This window comes from Ctenopharyngodon idella, chromosome 17, assembly GCF_019924925.1.
Source record: "Ctenopharyngodon idella isolate HZGC_01 chromosome 17, HZGC01, whole genome shotgun sequence".
Classification (NCBI taxonomy): domain Eukaryota; kingdom Metazoa; phylum Chordata; class Actinopteri; order Cypriniformes; family Xenocyprididae; genus Ctenopharyngodon; species Ctenopharyngodon idella.
In genome coordinates, this window is record NC_067236.1 from 13,371,470 (window position 1) to 13,390,564 (window position 19,095).

General features: G+C 36.0%; 1 protein-coding gene across 3 annotated transcripts in view; it reads right to left on the reverse strand.

Annotated features, from left to right (window-relative positions):
• alk (ALK receptor tyrosine kinase) overlaps positions 1 to 19,095 on the reverse strand; it is a 392,513-nt gene that overhangs the window by 30,986 nt on the left and 342,432 nt on the right. For all 3 annotated transcript variants that reach the window (XM_051869284.1, XM_051869283.1, XM_051869286.1), the window contains exon 11: positions 10,129 to 10,239. In XM_051869284.1, coding sequence (XP_051725244.1) covers positions 10,129 to 10,239 — 111 coding nt within the window. The remainder of the gene's footprint in view (positions 1 to 10,128; positions 10,240 to 19,095) is intronic.

Here is a 19,095-nt window from a genome sequence, read left to right on the forward strand (position 1 = left end):
GAGTTTGATAGAGTGCTGCACGGCTAACGTGGCTAAAGGTACACACTGGTGGAGAGACTCAATAAGAATGAAGATGCGTTTATGAATTATACAGACTGCAAGCGTTTTCGGGTTAACAATGAAAATAATGGCATGGCTCTGGTTTCTGTGAATACAGTAAGAAACAAATTTAGCCACATTTAACAGTACATTAGCAACGTGCTAACGAAACACATTCAGAAATAATGTTTAGCAAACATTACGGAATATATATGAAATTGGATCATGAACAGTTGGTATCGATCTATCTTTGAGAATCAACTTCTGTGCAAATCCTGTGTTTTACTGCCCCTCGTGTGCAAAGCAGTCTGGGTGTAAAATTTATTTGGACACATTCCCTTCATAAATAAAATTACACCACTGCGTCCTTAGTGGCTCAGATGCCAGGTGTTTATGGAGACTCATATGTTTACTATTATAGCCGTTAACAGAACAGTGATAATGTTTACATAGCTGAGACATATCACAAACTCAGGGACGGTCGTTCTTGAGTGCTGCTGTCCTGCAGAGCTTTAGTAATCCTGAAGACATTCAGTTGTGTTTGATCAGGGTTGTAGCTAAACTGTGCAGGACGGCTGCACTCCAGGACCAGTGTTACTGGTACACCGTTGTTGCTTGCAAAAACAAAATGGCGACGCCATGAGTAGAAACATACAGATTAAGGGGTGGTAAAATTAAAAGATCCCCTTTGTACGTCACAAGGGGAGAGAAATCTGAGAAATCACATGCTTGCAGAGGAAGGCTTACCAAAACAAATTCACTGGGTTGTCCTTTTTTAATGTTTTCTGGGTTGGTAGATGCACCGGGGACTTGATTATGGCACTTAAACATGGATTTTTATTATATGTCCCCTTTAACTAAAATATACGTTAATTTATTCTATATTAAATTAAAATAATTTCAATTGAAACTTGTATATTATGTATTTAAATATTTTTGTAATTACACATTTGAATTACAAATTAATTTGGAATTTAGTACATTTAAAATATATTAACTTAAAATGAGAAGAGTATCAAGGTGAGAAATATAAAGTCTCTCTTGATATTATGGGCCAGTAAACTACCAAAACTACCATTCCGGATGAACCTCTTTCCATGCAGTGATGTCGTTCTACCCAAGTCTGCATCTGAACCTATAGAGATCTGTAATTAGATCTGAAGTGAAAGAAAGCTTGTTGTTGAGTTTTATAGAGGTTATGTGCCAGAGAAATATCACCAATTATGGTCTTATATAATTTCCTTTTATTAGAGATCTTGAAGGTTTGATTGGTGGAAATGGCTGAGTCATCGGAAGCTGAGTGGTGGTACTCAGTGCATCATGAGGTTAGTGGGCTGCTTCTTTTTTCTCATCAGGGGAAGCAATCACGCAGACAAAGTCAGAGGAAGTAATCAAGGAGACAAAGGCCAAAGGAGCTGATCTGACAGAAGAACATGCTCCCTCTCTCCACAGCGCTGAAGATGAGTCAGCGTAAGGCAAACTCCCCTATTTGACTGGGCTTTACTTGCCAAAATGAGGTGCCATGGTGGCAAAGGAAGAAATCGATAGTGGAGGATCGAATGGGAGAGGGCAGGAATAGAGAGGAGAAGGAAAAATTAGAGATAACAAGAGGGTGAGCAGAGGCATGAAAGAAAAATCCAATAGTTGCACAATTTATCAAAAACATCAAAACATTTTTCAAAGCTATATCAATTATCCATGACTGAAGCAAGGGAAGATTGATGTGCAACTTGATTTCCCTTCGAGTTTAAAGAAAAAAAAAAAACAACAACAACAAAAAAAACAAAAAACAAAAAAACAAACAAAAAAAAAAACAGCCGGGAATAGAACTCCAGAAAGCTTTACTAGAGTGTTTGTCTGGTAGAAAGCATTTGAGTTTAATTATTAACCTTATTGAGCAATTGTGGTTTCTAGTTTAAAGCTAGCGGTGGGTGGTATGATCAAAATATATTATGATACACTTTTTGCTGAAAATTCAACTGAAAAATATGTGTGAGACATTAGCCCCTTTCACACATACAGTCTTTACTGGTAAATTACCGGTAAGAGATCATGTGTGAACAGGACCTTTTTTTTTTAAAAATACCAATAAATCGGTTATGGCAATTTACCAGTAAGGGAAGTTGTGACATTACTAGTACGATGCTGTGTGTGAACGCAGAATGAAGATTACCGGTTTGAGCATGTTCAAAGTCAGAACATGCTGATGTAAGAAGTCTGCTTTGGACTAATCATAACGTTCTTATGGAGATGACGTGATTACTCAACACTGTTTACAGTAAGCTCCGCTGCTTTTTAATAGTTATTCTATGTAAATATGCGCTAGATGGACATCTTTGACCGTTGCGCCATGTCTCACAGGTTTTTCATGTCGTTCTCGAGACCCAGCCTTCTTTTTCATTCATTTCATTCAATGCAGTTGGAAACTATTATGCGCATCTCATGTTTTTAAAAGCAAAAACACATTCCATTTGATCATCCCCTTATGCCTGCCACTCAGACGTCAAAAATGTTGTCAAATTAAACAGATAGTGAAAATAAAGTGCTTTTCCACTTGTGGGCGAATAAAGAAAATGGTGCAGCATTTAAAGATCATTTCCGATGACTGACATCACAGAATTTACCGGTATTTTGGTGCTGATGTGTGAATGGTCTATTACCGGTAAAAATCCAGAACGCTTGCTTGCTTGTATGAACAGCATATTTGTGAATTTACCAGCAAAATCATTCTGGTAAGTTTATGTGAATTTACTGGGATTGCTGTGTGAAAGGGGCTTATTGTGTGTGATAACCCATTTTTGCTGTCAACGTTATCACATGATTAATTCAAAATCCTTAACGTGTTAAAATAATTTAACGCAAATAAATTACTGAAGTGAAATTGCGTCATTAATGTAATTTACATTCACACAGCTAGATGATCTTAGCAGTTGAGAGCATCTACAATGGCGCAGGCACCTGTAACCCTAGTCGCTGGAAATTTCTATTCAAACCCTTTAACCCGATTTTGCTTTGTTTGCAATCAGATCTTTTTAAGCTGCTACACTCCGGTCCAATGATCAAGTAAGCAAATTCATTCAAATAGTGCTAATGTAAGGCAAGGCAAGGCAATTTTATTTGTATAGCACATTTCATACACAATGGTAATTCAAAGTGCTTTACATAAAGAAGAACCAAATACATAAGAATAAAAATGGAATGCATAAGAAAAAAAAAAAAAAACAGTAAAAACAGAGAATACCACTATCTGGATGGAAGAGTTAGGAAGTTTCAGGGAGTTTTTTGTTGTCCATCAGAGCGGATCTAAACGGATCTATCCATCAGAGCGGATCTAAATGGATCTTCCTCACGCTGGAGGGATAACTGTACTCAACTTTGTTGTCCATCAGAGCGGATCTAAATGGATCTTCCTCATGCAGAGGGATAACTGTAAAAATATTTATATTTGTCAGGTAGCTGTTTAAACAGTACCCTTAAACAGTACCCTTGCAGACAATTCTTCCTGGACTAACTCTATCCATAGCTCCATCCAGGGATAACTACCCAACTTTGTTGTCCGTCAGAGCGGATCTAAACAGATCTATCCATCAGAGCGGATCTAAATGGATCTTCCTCACACGGAGGGATAACTGTAAAAATATTTGTCAGGTAGCTGTGCGTTTAAACAGTACCCTTACTGACAAATCTTCCTGGACTAACTCTGTCAGAGCTCCATCCAGGGATAACAAATGCTTACTTCCTAATTCTCCCAGCTCTTTCAACCAGACAGCAAGATTTAAAATGCATTAAAAGTCAGAAATAAAAACATGATACATCAAAGATTGATATAAAATGCATTAAAAATGAAATAAAAACAAGAAAAATAATTAAAAGAATAAAAAGATAATACGTATAAAATAAAATGCAAACAGTTTGGACATAGCACAGTGCTCAATCAGTAAATGCATAGCTAAAAAGATATACTATGAGCATATCTGCAATGTATTGAGGTCCTAGGCCATTGAGTGATTTATAAATGCAACTGGAAGCCAGTGCAAGGACCTGAGGACTGGTGTGATATGTTCATATTTTCTGGTTCTGCTCAGAATCCTGGCAGCAGCATTCTGTATGAGCTGTAGCTGTCTTATGGTCTTTTTGGGAAGGCCAGTGAGGAGTCCATTACAATAATCCACCCTGCTGGTGATGGAAGCATAAACAAGTTTCTCTAAGTCTTGACTGGAGACAAATCATCTAATTTTTGCAATATTTTTGGGATGATAATATGCTGATTTAGTTATTGTTTTTACATGGCTACTGAAACTCAGGTCTGACTCCAAAATCACACCAAGATTCCTGACTTGATTTTTAGTTGTTTGACCCATAGAGTGAAGGTATGCGTTCACTTTGAGAACTTCATCTTTGTTTCCAAACACAATGACTTCAGTTTTGTCTTTGTTTAACTGAAGGAAGTTTTGGCACATCCAATTTTTAATTTCATCAATGCATTGGCACAGGGAGTCAATGGGGCTGTAGTCGTTAGGTGATAGGGCTAGATAAATCTGGGTGTCATCTGCATAGCTGTGATATGCAATTTGGTTCTTTCTCATTACTTGGCTCAGTGGCAGCATATATAGGTTGAACAGGAGGGTTGCAAGTATTGTAAAGAAAACCAGGCTGATTACATCAGAGATGTTTTCAGTAAATTATTCATTCCAGTGTGTGTTTCACTTTAAAACACAAGCTCATATTCTGTGATTGTTTCTGAAGAGCACGTGCCCTCAAGCATTGCATTGTGTGAAATATAGACTGAGCAAAACGTCAAAACATCCCAACGCTGTATGGCCAGATGATATGCAAACTACGATTCTCGGCTGGATAAAGCAAACCACTGTCTCGCTAGTAAAGTTTTGATGGATGAGGATTGCAATCAAGGTATAGATAATTGCAGTGACATACAGTAGTCATACAGTAAGCACGTGTGAGTCTGCTATATTGATGCGCAAACGTGGTCTGTTCTGTATCGTGACTTCACTTGTCTAAAATGTAAACAAGCTCTTTGCTGTTGCACTGTACACATACTATACACTGAATTCTGAAAAGTTTTTTCTGTAATTTTTTTTTATGGGTGCTTTGGTGTGCATAAATTTATGAATTATATGGACTCCTTCTATCATTTGGTTATTTGGTGTCCTTTTGGACTCTCCAAGTGTCCTTTTTTTTGGAAAGACACCTAAATTTAATTTAAAAAATACAGTTTTGTGAGAATCACCCTTCAATCTGATAGTTTACTTTGCTGGACATAGCAAAAGATGAAAAAAATGAACGTGTTAAACAAGAAAAAAGGTGCATGCTTAATTTCACGATGTGCGATTAATTGCGATTAAAAAATTTTAATCTATATGACTCATTTACTCCCCCACCACCACCGCCACATGAAATTGTTTGCAGTGCTACCAATTCAAGAAGAGTGAAGGTAGACTGAAACCAATCATTTTCATAGAACACCAAGCACTGAATGTTCCTCCTTTTGCCATGTCAGACACTGCAGTGAAAAACTGGATACACCGGAGAACGCCTTACATGATTGAGGCTCTGCTAATGAGTCCTGATGAATAGCAGATTAGCTGATCATTCAGATTTATTAAGGCTGAAATGGCGTGGGAGTCATTTCACAAACACTCAAGCATACCATATTGATAAATGGCTATGCTCAAATGAGCATGAACATAAGAGGAACACCTGTATATGCTATGGGCAAACAGACCAGTCTTCCCAGTGATGATGGCATTTGGTAGGACATTTTCAAAGGTCATGTGGAACATGTCTTTTACAGACTGATTTGTGCACATTCAATAGATAATCATGGTAATGTGAAGCAATGTTTTACTGTACAGTCCTCATGAGCAATTGTGATCATTTGAAAGCATGATTGTAGGGAAATTTCAACTCTGTATATAGTATTTTTTTATTTTATTTTTTTATAGAGAATGGTTTAGATTTTTCACAGTTGGTTTGATTACAGAATGGCGCCTGCACAAATGAGAGATTGAAAGAATGCAAGTTGCTGTTTAAGGCAATTTATTGGAGGCGAATAGAAATATTATACTATAGTGCATGTGATTGGGAGCATGCAAGGATGCAAATGATATACCATCAATAGATCATTCTTATAGTTTGGTGGATTTTATATGTTTTATGAAACAATACTGCATATTTCACAAACTGTTAATCTTACTTAAGAATAATTTAAAAGTCTTCACTTTGAAATCAAATTTACATATATATTTCTAAATGAGCAATTTTGAGTATTAGTATATACATTTACTTATTTGACTTCATGACTCCGTGACATAAAATACAATTTATTGTGACACATTTAATGTGTAAAACCGTGAAATTAGTTTGTCTCTCAAACTTCAGTCCACCCTGTTATACTGGTGCTACTTGCCCTTTAAAATCTTAAGCATATGCTCTAAATCACATGACTTGCTAGAAGTGACATCATTTCCTTGGAGGGAAAGCAACACCAAGAACAAAGTATCAGTATCATTCTTTTCCTTATGTTTAGAAGACTTTTCTACTAGCATTAAACATAACATGTCCACCTTATTGTGTCAATGTACAGTATACTGGATATGAAAATATTTGAATTAGGTGCTTTAATGTTTATAGAGTATAACTCAAATATATATATCTTCTGCTAGAATGTTGTTCTTTCCAAGCTTGTAATTGGCTTCATTAGCTTAAAACATCAACCATTTTAAGGTCTTCCCTGTTACACAATGAATTGTAAAAATGTCATGTAACAGCAGCGGGCAAATTTCCTAGACCTTTTCTTCATCTGATAACAAATAATTGCATTTTTAACACTGCTCAGTTCAAAATCCACCAAACTGTAGGAACGACCCAACAGCATTTCCATGATTTAGTACAGATTATGATATGACTTGTGCCTCACACTTCTCCAGAAAATTTTAAGCAGACTCAGCGTGGTTCCCTGGTGTGTGTGAGTTCTGAAACTCACATTTATACCAACTAAATGAACCAAACTCTGATGTCACATGCACTCAGGTGTGCACCAAAAGCTGTAGTGCAGTGGCACCCTTAGATGTTGCAACTGGTCTTTCAGCACGGTTTAATTTGAAGGAAAAAGGTGCAGAAATTGTCCAGTAGATGGCACACTTTCTTTTCTCTACAGTGCACTTCATAGAGAGAGAGAGAGAGAGAGAGAGAGAGAGAGAGAGAAAGAGAGAGAGAGAGAGAGAGAGAGAGAGAGAGAGAGAGAGAGAGAGAGAGAGAGAGAGAGATGGTATCCGAGCCTCTGTTCATAAGCATTCATCGTCTATATCCATTAGAAATCCAACATATTTGGTGTACTCAAGCATTTCAACAATTTCAGTGTGCTCAGAAGGAATTATGTGGTCTGGACTTTGAATTAGGTGCTTTAATGTTTATAGAGTATAACTCAAAACTTGCTGTAAAAACAAAGACTCCAGAGTCTTTATAATGCACAGCGCTACGTTTGTTGGAATTTGGAGTGTTGTTTGGATCTGGCATCCATGTCAAACATCAAAATATGTATTTATCAATATTTATGAAACTATTTTATGTGTAAAAAGTGTTTCAACTTACATTATCCCAAGAATAATTATCCTATTATTAGGATATTATAGTTTTGACAATTCATCTATGTTGGTTCTCTATTGCAATTTAGTTTTATTTAGTTTTAATTGAAATAAACAAACAAATAAATAAATACATTTCACTATTTTGTTTCCCCATCATTTTGCTCTGTTTAATTTTTGAGTCATGGGTTCATCAGAAACGGTGCTGATTGTAGACACACTGAAATATTGAATTAAATATATATATATATATATATATATATATATTTTTTTTTTATTATTTTTTTTTTAATGAAATTAAAGATATTGAATGTACTGCACGTTATGCTACTTATTGTGCCCAAGAACATGATCTATTTATGTCGGGTTCAGACTACACAATATTTTTGTTTGTTATGATAGTCACTGTCAGATTATGCAATTTTGACTTCTAAATTCTTGTCGTGTCGTGGACAAGAAACATGTCAGACCACACGTTGCTTCCCGACCAATCATTGCTTGCCATCTTTAACAATGCGCATTGTGTCATCAAGAAGGTAGAACTAGCGCTTGACTTCAGGAAACCAGAGAGTAAACAAACAATGGTTGTACTAGCAGAATGCTAATTCCAGTACTCACCGGGTTGCTGAAGCGTCTCCGCTATTGTTTGCCATCTTTTTTTTTAATCTTTTTTCACTCTGTCATGGTAGTCCCTCAAGAAACGTCATAAAGGCAGGAGTATTTTTGCAATAGCTCCACGAACCTTTACTCCAATGCATAATTCCACCTATTAGCACCAATATCATCTTCTCTCTTTCATTTCACCATGTTTGAAAGCTGTGTATGGAAGAGATTCTGTGCTCCTATTGGTCAACTTTACAAAGGTTCACACAAAAAAAAAAGAAAAAGAAAAAATAAACATGCTAGTCTTTCTGTCAGGACTTCGTGAAGCATCGCAGATGTGGCGTCGGTTGTCGTTCGTTATGATACACTATACGATATAAAAAAATGATCAATTCTTGCCAGTGGCATGCAGTGGTGTTCTGAAATGAGGCGTCAAAGTATATATATATATATATATATATATATAAATATATAATGTAATGTGTGTAATGTAATACTGGTCACAGACAAGATGTATCTTTAATTTCACCGAGCTGATTGCTCACTAAATCCCCCCACAGTCATCATGTTTTCAGGCCATTTTAAGTTTGATTTTGATGTGACACATCAAAATCACACATGATTTTGATGTGTGAAATCTAAGTGGCTGAACTGATTACTTGCTTTTTAATTAGCCTTCACATAAATGCCATCATTTTGTTCATTCAGACTGATTCGCAAACGCGGTGCACAAACGAAAACGAGAGGCAGGATTTATCGTGTGAACCCATCATAGCCAATCATATCCAGTCATAGTGCGATGGAAACATTGCCTCCTCTCACGTGACTTTCCTACATTAATTCTCAATTTACCTCCACTAAATCCACCGCATGCTTTAAGGGGTCTGTTAAAACTCAATGAGCTCAGGGGAGGCACGAGAGATGCGGACTCCCGCTCTAACTTTACCTGTTGGTGTCGCTGTTGGACAGTTACTTTAGAGCAGTGGTTCTCAAACTTTTTTGGTCGCGCCCCCCTTTAAACCTTTAAAAAAAATCTGGCGCGTGCCGTTCACAAAAGCAGCTTGTGATTTCGTCCGCTGAAGTGCTGCTTTTCTATGGCGAGCAACTTTGGGCTTGTTCAGACAGTGACAAGTCAAGAATATGAAGAAGAACGATTCAGTGTAATTGGCGTTCGGTGCCGCTTTATAAAGGCAGAGCGCCAACTGCTATTCACGCACTTGAACGGCATTTCAAAACATTTTTTTCTGCTGATATCCCGTTGCATTGTTTTGTTTTTGTAATGTGGATTATTTTTTCCATATTTTTTGAGGAGGCACTGCCTCCCTTGCCTCTTCGGAGGAAACGCCCCTGATTCTTGCATCCCAAAGCCCACTGTTTACAAATCATTAAACAAACTGTGCCAAAACCGGGCTGATATTGTGTAGTCTGAACCCGACATAAGTCCACATGTCATACTAACAAGAATCTACAGGTATGCTTCTAACCACAAGTCATTCAGTTTGCACATGTTTGCGATGCTGTTTGCAAATGTTCGTTAGAACTACTGTTTCAGGAAAACATCGATTCGTTGAACTATTTTAAAAAAGCCGAAACTTGCGACCGTATTTGGCTAACATTACTTTTGGGGAACGCAGCCCTGGATGGTAACCATAAGAGACTATAGTTAAAACAGACTATTTGAACAATGACTGAAAATGTGTTTGTTTTAGTGCTCATGTATTATATAGTTTCAATACAATAACAAGAATAAACGTGGTTTGTACCAAACTTCAGACTTGTAAATCACACTGGGGCGAATTTCAGTCTGAACAAGCTAGATAAAAGTTAGAAACAATTCAAAAAAGACAAACAGCTCAAGCACATGAAAGTAGCTAAAACTCACATTCTGTAGACGCTCCAGGCCCTGGTGTAGTGGTCTTGATGTTCTCATTGCTTGGTGTTAACAGTGCTTGCATGGGGCTTATGGGAGCCACCGGAGGAAATTCTCCATTGGCTGAGGATGTGAGAAAAGACACAATACATTGTTGCGGTCCAACAACACTACTGCAGCCAGAGAAAATGTTGCAGGCATTGTAAAAAGCAGTTTCTGTAAGCCTATAGAAAATAGCTCTATTTGCCATAAGAAAAAAACAAAAAACAAACAAAAAAATATTTTAGATAATATATTCCATGACAATATCATTCTACAAAGCTGGTAATGATATCCGCATATTTGTCTAGAGAATTGCTTGAATATATGAGAAACATGCGTTGAAAAATGGCTCAACTGTTTGCATATTTTTCACATTGAGAAATGTTAATGATATGCTAATAAGGATTCTTGCTGATGATGTAGAAGTCTCAAATGGGTGAACACTAGACCTCAAAATCTTGATATGAATTACCCAACGGGAAAAATCCCATGTCACCAGGCCACTACTTATAAATGTGCATGTAAACAGTGTACAAAAAAGCATATGCAAATAAACTACTCTTTTTTTTTTAGTGTTAATTGCTAATATAGGCAATATTTTCAAGTTACCAAGAATATATGGCTATCTAGCATTTTCACTTTCAGAAAGCTTAATAAAACCTGTTTCTGGGGGCATGTAACATTTAGCCAGATGCCTTTGCAATTCATGAGGATTTTTCTGCTTCCTGTCTCTCTTTGACTGGATTTGACATTTCCATCACCTCCTCTCATGCGATTTTCATGGGGTAATATTTTATGGACAGGCCCGCTTAATGCTCAAACATGCAGGATAGTGAGCAGTCAGGGTAAAATATGTATTATCTATATAATTTTATACCAATTGCATTGTTCAGTTCTTGATTCTGATTGGCTGATGTGTTGATTACACAGCTATGAAGTAGTTCCAGGATTGCTGACTGCATAATTGCAAATCACATTGATTTGTGCAGTTTCTATGGAAGATTTTTTTTTTTTTTTTTGGCATAAGGAGGTAGCTTTAGTGATGGAAATTCTTAAAATGTCTTGAAATAAACATGTACCATGGTATAAGCAGAATAATTGACTCCAATAATTGAATTACTGTTAACACTTTATGTTACAGTGTCCTTGTTACATGTGGTAACATGTACTTATTCCAGAAATAACAGTAAATGATACATATTTACATACAACCAAACCCTAATCCTAACCCTATAATAACTACATGTTGTTAATTCATATTACTCAGTACTTAATGTATAATTACACTGTAACAAGGACACCTTAAAATAAAGTGTAACCAAAATTTAGAAAATGAATGAATACTAGAGGTTTACATCACAGGTAAGGCTGATTTTCAATGTATTCATCAAATCCTCAGTAGGGTAAAAAATAACTGGCAGAAACAAATATTCAAGCGTTTGTCTTCAAAGAGTTACTAGACAGTATTAGTTTGATTATGAAGCATGTTATACATGTAATTATTAGACCTAAAACACAGACTAAGCTCAACAAAAGTAGACAAGCACAACCAATGGTGTCACGAGTTTAGTTCATGTTTCTTAATTACTATGACAAGCCACATGAGCTTTTGCATTGTTCCAATTGTCAACTCCCTGTGAAGACAAATCATCTCTTTCCCCAAATGTAGCCGCTCAGACAATACTGGGACTCTGTGAAAAATGCTACCTCTCATCTCCATCTCTTAATCATTGCTTTAAAAATACTCATCTACTCCCACGAAACTCCCGCACCACTCTGACTAGAGTTGGCATCATTCATCACAATCTGGACTCCCTGTTACAATCTCCTTCCCATGATGCACCCTGTTTCAGGGCTATTATCTGTTCTCCCATTTCAGGAATCAAGAAGGAAGTTGATCCGTTAAAATCATACCTCTGAGACACCCTGCCTTGTGTCGCATGCAAAAAGGAAAGAAGAGTTTTGTCTTTTATAACAAACAAAGTTTAAATCAAACAATTCTGTAGTTAGTAGTTACTCAAGAGCAGTGCTGAGTAGATTACTTACAAATTGTAGTTGGTTACTGATTCCAAATTACATGACAAATGCTGTGTGGCTCTCAGTTTTCAGCGATAGGCACATGACTAGTGGTTGGTATGTGTGTGCGATTCCACAAACCTGGAAGATCTATTTAAATATTAAGCTTTTAACTGCAAATTATGTTATTGTATTAAAGGGTTAGTTCACCCAAAAATGAAAATTGTGTCATTAATTACCCTTAATGTCATTTCACACCTGAAAGACCTTCGTTTATCTCCGTAAGACCTTCGTTTATCTTCGGAACACAAATTAAGATATTTTTGATGAAATCCGAGAGGAACCTGACTCATCCATAGACAGCAATATAATCACCAATTTCAAGGTGCAGAAAGGTACTAAAGACATTGTTAAAAAAAGTCGACGTGACTGCAGTGGTTTAACCTTAATTTTATGAAGCGACGAGAATACTTTTTGTTCGCAAAAAACAAAACAAAAATAATGACTTTATTCAACATTTTTTTCTCTTCCCTGTCAGTCTGTTACGCAGTTGGTGCAGTGAACGCATTGCAGAGCGAATTGTTTTTTTTTTTTTTGTTTGTTTTGTGCGCATTGTCATTGTGCGCACAAAAAATATTCTTGTCGCTTCATAAAATTAAGGTTGAACCACTGCAGTCAAACCGACTTTTTTAATAATGTCTTTAATACCTTTCTGGACCTTGAAAGTGTTGATTATATTGCTGTGTATAGACGAGTCATATACCTCTTGAATTTCATCAAAAATATCTTAATTTGTGTTTCGAAGATGAACAAAGGTCTTAAGGATGTGGAACAACATGATGGTGAGTAATTAATGACAGAATTTTCATTAATTCATTTAATGCTCTGTAAATTTGGGTAAATTTAAGATTTTGTAATTTTATTTTCCTGATATATATATATATATATATATATATATATATAGAATAAACAGAAGAGGGAGGACCAAAAATCATGGTGAGGAAAAGATCATAAAACACTCAACTAAAACAACTTGACCTGCATTCTTTTATGTTACTTTTTATGAAATGAACACATTCTTTCATATGCCACTGCTATACTTGGCAGGTTCTTCAGACATTGCACCATTGTAGTGTAGTTCATTGATAATTTTTTTTTTTTTTGCACAGCTCATTTGCAGTCTAGTCTAGACTTTTTTCAGTTGGATTTGTCAATGAATAAATGAGATAAATAGAAAACTAATGCATGTTATTTATTTGATTTGAACCGAAGCACATAGCGTACATTTAAGAAGTGTCATTCTACATTTTACTTCCAAAAATTACATAATATGCTACTTGTAATGCAGCACCCATAACATGCATGAGTTGTAACCACTAGTCCATGTCTCTGATTATTCATGTTTTTTTTTTTACTTCCACCGTGAATGGCAAGTTACGGGTAGTTTGACTGCAGCAGCTGCACACTGCAGTACGCAATTTTGGCTGGTGGTCAAAGACAAGATTTCTTGAACTGTGGAAGAATGTAATCCTTTGCTCCAGGGAGAACTGTCACTCAGCAGTTTTTCAAATCTGCCAGGACAATCAGAAAACAGCTTAGTCATCGCTCTTCAAATACTTCAATATGTCTCCATATCCAACTGGACAGTTGAGATTCTTGAATGGTCAGTCTCTGATAATCTAAATCTTAAAGCCTAGACAAACCATTTAAAGAGATAGTTCACCCAAAAATGAAAATTCTGTCATCCTTTAAACACCCTGTCATTCCAAACCCATAAGACTTTGGTTTATCTTTAAAACACTTTCCTTGACATCTCGAAAATGTCTGTATGATTTGCTGCCCTTGCTTCAGTTTACTCATCAGAAGCATTTTTTTTTTTTTTGCCCATCTGAAATAGTGTGCTGGTCATATTGATGCCACTTTTATTGATAGTGACAGTAGAGAAAGCACAGGAAATAATGGGGCCAGTAGAGGGTAATGAGATTGGGAAAGTCAGACTCAAACTTGTGTTCCTCACATCAGAACCAAAGCTCATAATTTTAAGGATGTGTTAGGGCATGGCATGTGTTAGTATTCCAATATCATATATACCCAGGGGTCTAAACAAATTCAGATGAAGCTGGAAGTCAGAGCGGTTTTCTGCCCACTGTCAGTTTCTCTTAAGGAGAATGTCAGATGAGAACTTTTAAATGCATGCTTTGTAGTCTAGATAGCAGCACTTACTGGAGTGCTGCAGGGAGAACGATAAATCAAACCCGACACAATAGTAGGCAAGAATACATAGAAATTGCACCTACATACCTGTAAGCTGCTCTGGCTCTAAAATGTATTTAAAATCTTAAGCCACACTTAAAAAATACACTATTTCATTGCATTATATGACACAATATCAAACAAAAAAGTGACATACAAATGTTAATGAATAAAGTCAGTTTCCTTCATGTTCACTCTGCCCTATCAGAGCAACCGCAGGTATAGTTATCTGTCTTTACTCATCACATTACCAAAGGAAATGTTGCACTAACGGCTGACAGCTAAGCACCAAAATACTTTTTTTTGTGTGTTTTGAACAGTATTTGGACAGTATACTTTGCAATGCAATTTTCTGTGAATGTGCGAGACTTCTGATTTATGTTGTATAAATATCTAGAAGAATAGTAAACTGTAAAACTATGTGTGCTATAAATCAGTGTATTTATCAGTACAATAGTAAATTAAAATTTAATTTAATTTATTTATTTTCACTTTATTTTATTTTACAAAGGGACAGTGTACAGTAATCAACATTCATGAATGTAAATGTACTCAAGTTTTCAATGGTAGTCCCCTTTGCCAGATGTTATTAGGCATAATAACATGATAACATGATAAAACATGTATTTAATAATATGACAACAAATAGCAGTTTGCAATATCAAGCAGAAACCTCACAAATTCAGGCTAAAATTGGCCAGACCTGTTCTTATGTAAAAAAAAAAAAAAAAAGTGGATAAATTGTATTAAACTTTAAATATTTTATTTAATATAATATTATTATTATTATTTTAATATATACTATTTGCTACATAATACAATATATAATAATGCAATTTATTGAACTGTGGCTTAAAGGGGGGGTCTAATGCTATTTCATCCATTCTGACTTATTTACACTGTTAAAGAGTTGGATTCTCATGCTAAACATGGCCAAAGTTTCAAAAAAACGAGTTGGACGTATAACAGAGTATTTTTGTGCCAAAAATACTTCTCAGATTTCTCACAAACTTTGGAGAGTTTTTTTTTTCCAAGTATGGCCCTTTATTACGTAATAAAGGGCGGAAATTCCTTGTATGGGCACTTCTCCTGGAAGCGTGTGCGCACACACACATCAACCAGAGCGAGAGAGCAAGAGCACGTGCTTCGTTTGGCTTCACGGAAGTCATCGGCAGCCCTGCATGGGACTTGCTCGAGAAAGATTTATCACTTTGTTTTCAGACTACGAAATCAACAATGTCACCAAAGAAGTGTGTTTTTGGTTGTGAGGGAAAGATAACCTTGCTTTCCAAAGAACCCAGCGTTAAGTGGAGCTGAGAGATTTGTGCTCACGCATTACATTGATGAGCTCTCGATATTTGTCATTAAAATAACCATAGAAACTGCCTTAAATTAACTATCAAAATAAGGATAAAGTCGTGTCTGATAGTTGCAATCATTTTTTTATTGGTTAAAATGAATGGAGAATATCGGCACTTGTGGTTTTATAAACAAGGCCCAGCTCTACGCTGGAATTACAGATCGTTTGAAACTGAAAGATGGAGCGGTCACAACGATAATGATCCCGGTCATGAGTCGGAACCGCAGGTGGTGAGTTAAATTGCATCAAATGTCTGTTTTGCTGGCAACAGGCGCCTAAGTGCATATAATTTAAACAACACAAATGTAGTGAATTCATTATTCATCATTCACTATACGCTATATTCATTATAGTGATTCGAAAGTTATCCTGAAATAATGTGATGGTGTATTGTGTGTGTTCAGATACATTTCTTTAGCTGACCATTGATAGCTTGCAGACGATCGCTACACAAAAGCTGCGCGTGCTCGTCACTCTTTAGCTTCGCTCACGGCACTACTCCAGGAGCTCGGCTGTTTTCGGAAAGACTCGGTACAGCTTATCTATCTTTTATAAATATGATAAAACTAAAGACTCTTCGGAGATACGAAGGATGCTATACTACTCTATAGATACTCAAGATTAACATGAGATTGACAGAAACTGTGTGATATGTACCCTTTAAGTACTTTTTGGCACAAATCCATAAACCTGGGATGGAAATAAATAAAGGGAACTAAAACATTGACATTTGCTTGAACCAGGTTTTTCAGTTGGAATTCAGAGCAATTCTCACTGGACCACATAATATCTGACTCCAGCTGCCAGACACATTCATAATATTTCAGCTTGAGGCTTAATTTTTTTTTTTCTTTCCCAGTAATGGTTGATTGGGTTCAAACTATAAGCTTGGGCCCTTCACAGACAGTAAGTTGCCCTAAAGCTTTAGTACATTTAAATGCATGGTTTATGAAATTTACAGTCAATCTGATGTTTAAGACTGGGACAAATCCATGATGAATATATAAGCTACCTAAATCATTCTTTATCTCCATTTGTCTACATTTCAGAATTTCAATATCTCCATTCAAATGGCATATCTGGCACCCATAATCCCTGTGAGATACATTGGAGCATTCCACTCATGTTGCCGAGAAGCAACGCATTGCATGTTGCTCGTTAGGGAAACACCAAACAAACGCTGAGCAGCTGGCATTGTCATAAAAGCAGCACTGGGTGGTTTTATGAGGTTTGGGCACCACAGGTAGTGCCGTAGAATCCTAAAAAACCTAGTATGACTTCCTGACAGCCTTTTTTATTTTTTTTATTTTACTGTTCCATCACAGACTGTCGCTCTGGGTAGGCATGCAAATTTTCTTATTGATATGACTCCCTGTTCTGAAGAGAAAACTAATAAAAACAGGATAAGAGAGTCTGCCACCATGCCAAAGCCAGGAAATAGAGGTAAACACCCACAAAGTGAATCCAGTGCCATCTGTTTCAATTGGAGCACAGTGAGATGAAGTTAATGCTCTTACAGGAAACACAAAAAAGCAATAGAATTGTCTAAACTTTATTTATCACCACATGACAAAGTGCATAAACTTGTATTTGCACTTTTTAGAAATGACACCACAAGCTCATTACAGGAGCAGTTCAATTGGAGCCACCAAAGGGTTAAGAGCCTTGCACCATGAAACAATGTTGATGGATCATAGCTTGTGATTTGTGGGGATAAAAGCAGGCTTGTGGTTACCAGCTCTGAGCTTTAAACACTAAACCAAGGCTTTTCAGCTCCAGTCCTCTAGGCCTCCAGGCCACTGTCCTCCAGATTTTAGTTTCAAAGCTCAGGCATTTTGAGAATTTGTGCATCTGTTACTGAATTTTAATGAATTGACATGTTAATGATATTTATAAAAAAAAAAAAAAAAAAAAAAAAAAAAAAAGTATTTTATTAAGCATTAACTTTGTACAAAATCTTTCCCCTTAGTAGAATTTTTAGATGTTTAGTAGTAATTTTAAATGTTACATATTATGTTTAGCTTTTGTTAGTTTACATTTAGCTGTCTAGATTCAGTTTAATTCTTAATTTAGTTTTAGCAATTTAGGGCTGCTAAAGTAGTAACAGGTATTTAAATTTCAAGTTCACATTTTAAAAATCATGCATCAAAGACTTAAAATTAATGTGTATTAATTAATGTGTATTATTTTAGTTAATTAATGTGTATTATTTTAGTTAGTTCTGAAATCATATATATTCAGTTTCATTTTTTTCCCCCCAGTTTGTTTTTATTCTTATTTATTTTTTATAAACAATATTAAATGTATGTGTTGACATATAGTGAGAGTATAAAGCTATAAAATGGATGTGGATATCATATCCCACATGAGAAATGTAGGTGTTTAAGTCAAAGTTTTGATAAGACTTCATTGAGCATGCAGACTCTTCATCAGATGTGCTTGAAACATCACCTGTGTGATGGTCCATTATTTATTTATTTTTTTTGTATTTTTGGAGCTTTGGTGTGCCGACATTTATCTTATATCGATTCTTATTTCTTTTGTCAAGCACCCTAATTCTAAAGACATTTTTGCTTATTAGTATAGTTTAATTGGATCATTCAAAGTCCGCAGCAAAGACTTTGGTTAATAAAGTGAGATTAAATACATAAAGTATATTGCATTTCACTATTTTTATTCATTTTGAGAAATACTGAATCTGTTTTGTGCAAGTGAGATGAATAAATGCATTAATCTAGAACTACAATAAGCATCATATGTTTACACAGCACTAGCGCTTGACATTAATTTTTTAGGTTTTTCAAAGCTACTAGCCACTCAGCATTTTCACTTGGTGAGTGAGGGGAGGCGGGTTTGTGTGTCAACTCGCTATTGGAGAGATTATGTATCTATTCTGTAAAAAATGAGTACTGGAAGCATCTCAGATATAATCGATATTTTTGACAACAAAACAATGCACTTAGTTTATTATTTCAGTTGCCTATTTAAAGGGTTAGTTCACCCAAAAATGAAAATTCTGTCATTAATTACTCACCCTCGTGCCGTTTTACACCCGTAAGACCTTCGTTGATCTTCGGAACACAAATTAACAAAAAAACAAAATAACGACTTATTTAGTGATGGCCGATTTTCAAAACACTGCTTCAGGAAGATTCGAAGCGTTATGAATCAGCGTGTCGAATCATGATTCGGATCGCGTGTCAAACCGCCAAACTGCTGAAATCACGTGACTTTGGCACTCCGAACTGCGGATTCGACACGCTGATTCAGTGTTTTGCAGTGTTTTGAAATCGGCCATCACTAAATAA